We start from the raw sequence: 9,620 nt of genomic DNA, 5'->3' as shown, positions 1-9,620 counted from the left end.
AGAAGAAGAAGAAGAAGAGGGCTCGGAGGGAAGAAGGCAGCGCGCGAGGGGTGGTCGGCGGTGGTCGCGGTCGAGAAGAGGAAACCGGCAGGGTGGTTCGAGGCGGGACAGGAGGCGCTGACGCCCTGGCGACTGCCGGGGTGGTTTACCCGGCCGCGACAGCGACGTTGTTCCCTGGCCGGGTGTCAGCTGGACACCACCACCCCGAGTTCACCACCACGTTGGAGGTGGGGTTCCCGGCGCGCGGCACCACCGCCTCTATGGCGTTGGTAGCCGCTCTGCGGCCGCGGCCGCGTCTGCCGCGGGCCCGGGCCCCATACAAATCGCTCCGCCGCCCCCGATGCCCCCGACTCACCTCACGACCTCCACCACGCCGGAGGACATTACCTGCCTCGTACCCGCCGGAGCGGTTCTCACGCCCAGGGACCCCTTGCCGCCCAGCACCACCCCCGGAAGTCAGGCCAACAGCTCGCAATCCGGCAGCTCGCAAACCGACAAATCTCCCAACATCGAGTGCGTGGTCTGCGGGGACAAGAGCAGCGGCAAACACTACGGGCAGTTCACCTGCGAAGGTAAGTTTTCTGCGAAACGGAAAAGGCCTGCACCGTCGCCATCCTTCGTCGCGGTTACCCTATCCTTTCGCGTCGCGTTTCGCCGCTCGTGTATCCCGGCACACACAGAAATAGAGAGAGAGAGGGAGACTAGGAAAAAACAAAGACTCGCCATTAATAACTCGGTAGGGTGTTGCTCGGAACGCTTACGCGTCTGTTACGAGGCTAATAACGATGTAATAGGGCCGAGGAAACGCTGCAGGAGGAATCGTGGCTCGCAAAGGGAGCGAAAGAGAGGGAGAGGGAGGATGGAGAAGGAGGGCGAAGGGTAAAGAGCGAAAGGATAGATCGTCGGTCGGTATTTCGAAGATTCGTTCCGGGACCGATGCGAAACGGACGTTTCGCGCGTTATCCTTTCCTCGGACCTCGGACCCAAGGATCCGATCTCTCGCCGCGTCACCGAGGGTGTAACGAAGAAAAACGCGCGCGGTCCGATGATTCGATTGGAACGGACGGACGGACGGACGGACGGACGGACGAGGGTTAATCGAGATGTACGACGCTGTCCGGGAAATGGAAAGTTACGTATCCTCGTTGGTCTGGTCGCGAGGACCGTTGTCCCTGCCTGTTATCCCGAATCACGGGCGTCGCGTCGATATCGGATCGCGGGGGGTAGTAGCTGTTCGTGGTGGCCGCGTGTGATTTAACGCGTTGGAGCGCGTCGACGTTGCTCCTTTCCCCCGGGGGAAATAGGTCGCGAGACAAGTGCGCGCCGGCACACCTGGTCCCGTGGAAACGAGGGGGGCACGAACGTCCCCTTTCGAGCGTTGCCCGAAACTTTGACGCCTCGTTAGCTTCCTCGGCCCCCATACTCGATCGCTATCTCCGAGACGGCGAGAACTCGATGGAAAACGGTGGCGTAATTTTTCGAATCGCAAAGGTCGTATCGGCTACTCGTTCCTCGGTAGATTTACGAGCGTAACGTCCAGCCATGTCTCTTCGCCGCGATCTTTCGCCGCGCGTACGTAGCGTTCGCCCGTTGATGGGTGGCTTTCGTCCTCGGACTACCGAACTCTCGTTAAAATTCATGAGCGCTTCGTCCCTCTCTTCCACTTTGTCTCGCTCCCTCCTAAAAGCTATACAAGTTTGCGCTTTCGTATGCGCTGTACGTAGGATCGCGACCAAGGCGGCGTCGGCTACGCGTCGCGTCCGCTCGCGAGCAAAGTATACGTATCGCGAAGGTACCACGGGCGAACGATGAGTCGCGAGCATCGCGGGGAAAAATATCGTTTCGCGGCAGGATCGAGAGTGGTAGACGCGCGCGATGGCGAGGAGCGGATCGGAGTTAATTGGCCGGTTATCCGCGAACGCTGGACCCGGTGTCGGTGGCTTATTTGCCGCGAAAGGAGGACCGATGACGTTAGCGTTTAAAACGCCGCTAAAAATAATGCTCGGGGGATTAGCTGTCGCGCATCTGGTGGTCCTCCCCTGTCTCTTCCCCTCTGGCCGTGCGTGCTCGTTAATTTCCAACAATTTGTGCCGGCTCGGGCTGCGCGAAGATTCGACGCGTGGAAACGTTGGATTCGAGCGGGTTAAGAGTCCGTCTCTTAATTGAACGCTCGAGTTACAGCGGCCAGTCCTCTCCCTGGTGTTCCAATTACAGTCGCGCTAACGATATTTACCATTGTTAGGCCGTGGCGCTCTCTAGGTGCCGGCCGTTGTTAGCGGTGCCGCGATAACGCGCTTAATCCCGCGATAATTTCTATTCGCGGTAATCTTAATTGCTCGCAACCCTCTGATTTTCCCCTCGCGTCGATTTCGCCTCTTCGTTTCGAACTTTCCGCCGTTGTTGGGTCCGCGTGGCGGAAGAGAAGCGTAGAAAGCCGGGGTTCGGGTTGGGTTTCGCTGTTGGAACCAAGGCTGGACGAGCAGGAATCGCGGCCTTGCCGCGGGCCTCCGCGACTCGCAACGTATCCCCGGTAACCAGCCGACCGCCGTTTTAATTACCGCTTTCCGCTCAACGCGCCGCTTCCGATCGCGCCATCGACCCGGTTCGATTTTCCCCCATAGAATCGAACACTTTCGCCGAACGAACGCAATTTCTCGCAATTTCCCAACGACGGGTTTAACCTCCTTCACCCTTGATAAATCTCTCCACCGTCGACGGCGTGGACAGGTCGGTGATGGCGGTGGACGACGATGGCGCGAATGGCGAGCGCGGAAAGCAGCTTTCCTCGAGGAATCGAATTTAGATTCTCTCTCTCTCTCTCTCTCTCTCACCTCCCCTTTTCGTCGCTCCACTCTCTTCCCTTTCGCTCGATTTCGCTGTGAACGTGGACACGCGTCGCGAACCGATCGAACGGGGATTTAACGAGGACCGCGGCGATTGGTCGCCGACATCCACGACGCACGCACTCTTTATTGAGATTCATAGAAACATCGATGATGGACCGATACGCCACGGCGCATACGCCTTCCGCATTCGACGTTCATTGGCGTAATCGCGGTGATTGTCGGCGATCGCTTTATTACGACGAATTGATTTTGATGTCAACCGATGTCAAACGGTTGCGAATTATCGTCAATTTGTCGCGTCTGTCTTGGAAGGCAACCGATCCAGACGATCGCCAGCGCGTTATCGATAGATTTGATCGTCCTCGGTCGGCTCCCCGTTCGCTCCTCGGGCAGCTCTCTTTTCCAACGGAATCCCACGAAAACGCTTCGCCTTTATTCCCGCTCGTAAATCGATTCGTGGTCGTGGTCGTGGTCGCGGTCGTGGTCGCGGTGGTCGAGGACGAGGAATTGGCCGGCGATTTGGAGAGCGAACAAGGTTCGAACGGTTCGCGCGATTCCATCGCCTCGGAGGAATCCGTCCCGTGGATTTGCCCGAGATTAAGTTCCAGGAACGAACATTAATCTGCCGATTACAGCGGCTCGGGAACCTCCCATTCGCGGTACCGCGTCTGGAACAAGGTTCTTCGTCTTTGGTTATTGCGCAATAGTCGTTCGCGGTTCGACCTCTCGGCTCCCTTTTCGCTCCTTCTTCCGTCATCGCCGATCTTTCACCCCCTGTCGGTCCACCGTCCATTCCACTGACCAACGCGTATTCGTAACTCGGCTTTCCACCTCTCGATTCTTGCCCGAGCGTTCCAAAGTTCACCCCGACGGCGATCGTGAGACACGTTTCCGAGTTATTTCCGAGACTCGAGACTCGACTCGAGAAACGACCACCGTGGCGCGACTCTGCGTTTCTCGGCAAAGAAAGGGTAGAAATCGATCCGTCTCTGGTTTGGTCCGAAAAGACGCGAGTCGATTAGGCGAAGAATAAGCGAAACGGAAGGGAAATCGGGCGAGGGATCCGTGCGAGTTTCGTGGAAGAGAATGGTGCTCGGGGATAGGTAAATTAATTCGCTCGTACCGTGGCGCGAACGCGTTCGCTGGTAACATGCATATGCATGTTTTCCACGCGTCACGATGATAACGTTAATTTCTTGCTCCGAGTTCGAGCTCGTTTCGATCGAGTCATTTCCTTTACGTAACCGCGCAGCGATGGTCGCGAACCGCTCCGCTTCTCCATCGTTCTCCAGCCGCGAGCACCTATTTCTCTCGCCTTCTTTTCCCTCTCGCGAAACCGAAATCTCGCGAGAAATGGCGGAAAAACCGGATCGCCCGATCGTCGAACCGATTATTCCAGGTCGGAGGAATGGAAAGGCGAAATGACAGGGTGGCGCGCGGAGCGGCGTTAAAAATATCCGTTGTCTGGATTATAGCAATTGCTCGCGGCATGCGAGTAAACTAGCGTTTAACACCGGGCTGGTGTTTGTCGCGAACTAGAAACGAGTCGCGTCACGTTGTCAAGGATGAGGAGGGACGAGAGATGGACGAGGTGTAATAATAATGGAATCGGCGCGGATGCTGGAATCTTTGCTCGGTTGGTGGCGCGATCGCGGCTGCTGCCGAAGAGCTCGGGAGGACGGGGTAAAAATTCGGGTGGAAAGGCTGACGCGGAGGAAAGAAGAAAAGGAAATTTAATTCCGGTTTCGCGGTCTGAGGTGTACACCCGCAAGGGGCTTCCTGTTCGGGGTCTCTGGTTCTCCCTCCGAGTCTTACGGTTACTTACCGACTTACGGACTTATGCTTGCCATAGCCGAGCGCGTGCGGCAAGAAGCCAGACATTCTGCAGCCTGCTCCGCGGGCTAATCGCTCTAACGAGATCATATTATATTATTCCGACTTTGCTAATCCTTATTAATCTCATTTCCCTCGGAGGCGCGTGCGCTCGTCGGTCGCGGCGGTCGCGGCGGTCGCCGTCGAAGGATTCTTTCTCCGCTGGCGCGGAGAGGTTGCGACGCGTGGTCGGCGAGTAACGGCGATCGAAAGTTGCAAAGTCGGCGGCGTTACGCGAGTGTACGCACAGGTAACGCAACGCGGGTAGCAGCGAATAAGAGCGGATAGGAGCGGATAGGAGCGGAGCGAAGAGGGCGGCGGCGGCGCATGCATCGAGCATAGAATTACGAACCGCGACGCATCCCGAACGCATCCTCTGTGACCAATTATCTCGCTAACGAAGCCCGCGCTATCTACGCACCGCTCTACCCGCCGAACAACTCGCCGTCCGACGACTAATTAATTATAACAATGTCGTTAATTTTACGCGGCCGACTCGAAACGTTACTGACCGAACCGCGTCCTTCTCTTCTCCTTCCTACTCTCGTTTCCTTTGCCGCCTTTGTTCGCGCCTCGCGCATCCTCGCGATCGCACCCTCGAGCGCGGATCGCGAATCGGCCATTTTTGCGCGCCCGGTGAATCGAGTGGCGGTTAGTCGCGCAAACGATCGAGGATAGACGCTCGTTCGCGGGGATGCTTTCGAGGCGTCGTCGTAGAGAGGAACGTCGTTCCGAGCACCGGTACACCGGAATGGAATGGCAGCGAACGAGTCGGAGCAATGAAAATTCAATGACGCGAGCAATTTGAGCTCTCGAGGGCCGTGCGAGCTACGATCTGAAAGTATAAACAGTAGTTGTTTCAGCCTCTCTCTCTCTCTCTCTCTCTCTTTCTCTCTTTTTCCTTTTCTTTCTCTCAATCTCTATCTCCTCCCCTGCCCTGCTCGTTGGTCGCCCTTTCCGAGGGCCTGCTCGGTTTCACCCTTTTCTTCGAGTCCATTTCTCTCGCTCGCGCTACCACGGCGCGCATGCGCCGCGTCTCTCGGTGGTTCACTCGCCTACCGTAATCGCGTAATTTGCGTGTAACGATGCAATTTGTAGTTACCGCGACCCCGAGCTCTCTCCCTCTCTTTCTCTCTCTCTCGCAACGTCGGCCACCGCGACCACGACGGTCGGGTCGGAGTCGAAAAAGCGTCTGCCAGCGTGTCCAACTCGGTCAACGAGAATGGTTTTTCGATCTCTCCGAGTTGCTGCACCGTTGCCTGGAAAATCCTGTTTCTCCACATCGTCGAACGATATAGGTTCCGCGATAACGTTCCGCTCGCGTTACAAACGCGTCGATGGAATAATCTAATCGACGCTTTTTTGCCCCCGTCGACTATCTTCTCCGTTCCTCGATAAGAAAGCCGAGCTTCTCGGAGATGTCACGCGCGTTACGCGTTACTGGAAAGAGGAAAACAGGGACAAAGACGGAGCGGGTCGGAACCGGGGATTACCGGCGTCGGGCCGGAATTTCAACGAGATACCCCGGGATCGAGGAGGAAGCTTTTCGCGATCGGCGAATGCCTTGACCCAGTGAACCGAGCGCGAGCGCTGCTCCGTTCTTGCTCCTCGAAACATCGTCCAGACGACGTTGGTCGCCGCGGCCGCGAGCTTTTTAAGCGCTAGGTGAAATTGCGGAACCGGTTCTGCGAGTAGACGCGAACGCCTCTGTAATTAATTTTCTCGTTAATACGCGTCGGCAAGCTCGCGCCGCGTCGATCGAGATCCCCTGGCATCGGCGTTTCGTCGACGAGCTGGAGAACGTGGAAAAGTCGTGGAAAATGTGGAAGGGGAAAGGAGGCGCGAGAAATGGGATAAATAATTTCCGTTTGCGATGCGAATGGAAGATGGAAGGTAACGGATAGGCCTCGCGTGGAGTCTCGAACGATCGCCGATGAGAATCGCCGACAACGGCCAGGGTACTCTCTTTATCGAACGGTCGAACCGTTTTCATACAGAGAACGCTTTGTTGTCGCGATATGAATTGCCTCTTGATTGCTTCCAAGTACTCGCGCCGCGTTCGCTCGATCATCCGTTTGGATCCATCGCGCCGCGTCTACCCGAATTCTTGGATCGCTATCGCGCGCGTCGACTTTCCCTCGATCGGTGTGGAGAGGAAATTGGAAGAATTTACGGGACCGGCGTTCGCCTCGGACGTGGCATAAGGCGGATAAACGATCGGAGGGAAAAAGGCGATGGCGCGTGGAAGGGAAGCTGACGAGAGAGCGATGACACTGGCGAACGCGATTCGATTTAACGAGGAGCGCGTAGAGGTGGCGCGTGACGGATAGACAGGGCCGTGGTTGCACGCGCGTTAAACGGGTTAAAGGGGTGATTCGATCAACAGCTTCGACGTTGCTCCTGCGAGCGTACGCGCGCTCGCCATTCCCTGGAAAACGCGTCCCGCGAAACCATGAATGGCCAGCACCACCGGTCTTCTCGTCTCGTTCTTCTCTCGCTCTTTGTCTCTCTCTCTCTCTGTTTGTCTGTCTCGGGTGGGTCCGGCGGAGGCGAAGAGCTAGGAACCGCGAGAGGAAAGGAAAAGGGAGATTTTAATTTGTAACTTTGCCTCTTTTTAGGATGCAAAAGCTTCTTCAAGAGAAGCGTGAGGAGAAACCTAACTTACTCGTGTCGAGGGAATAGGAACTGTCCCATCGACCAACACCATAGGAATCAGTGCCAGTTTTGTCGATTGAAAAAGTGCCTGAAGATGGGCATGCGCCGGGAAGGTACGTACCGAATGATTTCGATCGCGACTCGCTCTTCGCGTTTCCAAGCGATCGAGGAGAATTCCGTCCAAGCGTCTCTCGCTCTCTCCCTCTCCCTCTCTCTCTCTTTCTCTCTCTTATGCGCGCGCGCGCGCGTTAAAATAGAGCAATGGCTGCGCGAATCGCGCGCACCGATGCGCATCACCGTCCCGTAAGATCAAAGTTCAACGAGGCGGAAACGTTTCTATTTATTTGCTACGGATTCTCGAGGCATCGTACGAGCGGGAGAGCGGGTGCTCCGGCGCTGGCCAGCGCGCGAGCATCCTTGGAACTCGTCGCTTTAACGCGGCACAAGTGCGCGTATTTATATCCGGACACGTTCTCGATTCGGTCGCGCTCGAGTTCCTCACCTTCTGCTTTCGGACAGAACGCGTCCGTGTATACCTTTCCTCCCGAGCGCTGCCTCGTCCACCGTTCTCCGCTTCTCTCCGTACGTACCCTCGACCTTCCGACTCGGCGCGGTCGCGCGAGGATCGGGCCCCGCTCGATCGCAGTCGCGATCACTGCCGCGATCACGAAAACCCCGGAAAGGTTCCCACGCCTTTCCCTTTCCGCGGATTCTTCCTTTTTCCTCTCTCTCTCTCTCTCTCTCTCTCTCTCTCTCTCTTTTTCTCTCTCTCTCCCCGAGTTGTTCGTTTATGCCGAGATAACATCTGACCTTGTTAGAGCACGCACGAGCTGCTGCTGCTGCTGGTCACCGACTCGGACAGACCAGGTGTACTACTACTACTACTACTACTGCTGCTGCTCGATTCTCTTCTCCGGCGTGTTTCCCTTGGCGTTGGTTTCAAGTCACAGCAGAACGGTGACCGCGCGTCGACCGCGGCGCGTTTAGCCGAGCGAAGCGTGCATTTTCCGAGAAGCGAGCGCCGAGGAGAGAAATTCGGAGGAAATTCGGTGGAACGATTATCCCACGCGTTAGCTCGCGGTTCTACGGCGTTGGCGCGATCCCGACTCCTCTCACCGGTAGATACCATCTGACCTTGTTCGAGACGTACGTGAGCGAGACGGTCGTCGACACGAACGGTCAGGGAGCAGCAGCAGCAGCAGCAGCGCGGTCCGAAGAAACTGGCCGATCCTAGGATACACGTCCGCGGGTTAAAGCGGACGGTGTGTCGATTAACACCGAGTGCCCGGTGGAAAAACGAGCGCGATATCTACCGGATTCGATCGAGACACACACGCGGCGGCACGTATACCCTAGATCGCGGGGAGAACCTTGAACCGCGATCGCTGACGCGGTTGTTCGCGCGAGTAGTCGGCCCGACGAGGCACTTGGTCGCGTTTTTCCCACGAGAAGGTGACCCGAGTTTTCTGCCCTGTCGCAGCGACGTCCGCTCATTATCCAGGATGATGCCTCGGCTTTCGACGATAATTCGAAACGTTCGCCAGCTCGCTGCCAGGGCACGCAACTCTCTACCCACACCGCGTGATTCCTCGCGAGCAAAGGGGTCAGGTTAGCTCGAGGTTCCACAGAGAGAGAGAGAGAGAGAGAGAGCGACAAAGGTGATCTAGGGGACGGTTAGGGGACGAAATATCGCGTGGAAAACGGCGACGAGGGAAAGGAGGAATGGGCGAGAAGAAAACGCGCGAAAAGAGGAAGAAGAAGAAGAAGAAGAAGAAGAAGTAAGGAGAAGCGTGGAAGGCAAAAAGGCGGCGCGCGGCAGAGGCTGTTTCGAGCGGCGAAGCGAGGCAACGAGCCGTGGCGCGGCGCGGTGCGACGCGGAGCGGAGAAGGCTCGTCGGCGCAAGGCTCGACGCGGCGAAACGGGGCGAGGTAGGGGGCTAGAAGAGGTTGCGGCCGAGGGGGGTGGAGGGCGGACGGGGTTCTGCCGGGGCAGGAGGGGGCGAGTCGGTGGTCCGAGGTCAGCGGGGTGCATGACCTTACCTCGGGGGCCCCTTCCTTCCGTGGGGCCCCCGAGGCAGACAGGATGCGCTCAAGATTACCCCGCAGATACTGTCCGCGATGATTACAGAAATCTAGGAAGCCGCTCAATTTAATTAACCCTTAATTGCGACTGCCCGAGGAGAAGGTACACGTTTAGTGCAACTGTCTGCCAGTCCTTTCCTCCTCCGCCCCCTCTTGCTAGTCGTCT

The 9,620-nt window shown here is 57.1% G+C and overlaps 1 protein-coding gene across 3 annotated transcripts in view; it reads left to right on the top strand.

Annotated features, from left to right (window-relative positions):
- The first annotated feature begins 284 nt into the window (after positions 1–284).
- The window catches only part of svp (COUP transcription factor 2), a 45,597-nt gene continuing 36,261 nt past the window's right edge, over positions 285–9,620 (top strand). The window contains exons 1-2 of one of the 3 annotated variants that reach the window (XM_017896687.1): positions 285–572; positions 7,337–7,486. In XM_017896687.1, coding sequence (XP_017752176.1) covers positions 341–572; positions 7,337–7,486 — 382 coding nt within the window. In that variant the 5' untranslated portion in view covers positions 285–340. Of the gene's footprint in view, positions 573–4,904; positions 4,969–7,336; positions 7,487–9,620 lie in introns of those variants that run through there. The other 2 variants (XM_017896689.1, XM_017896688.1) reach the window with 2 other exon arrangements.

The sequence above is a fragment of the Eufriesea mexicana genome, unplaced genomic scaffold (assembly GCF_001483705.2).
Source record: "Eufriesea mexicana isolate 0111107269 unplaced genomic scaffold, ASM148370v2 scaffold320, whole genome shotgun sequence".
NCBI classification, from domain to species: domain Eukaryota; kingdom Metazoa; phylum Arthropoda; class Insecta; order Hymenoptera; family Apidae; genus Eufriesea; species Eufriesea mexicana.
This window is presented reverse-complemented; position numbering and strand designations above follow the sequence as displayed.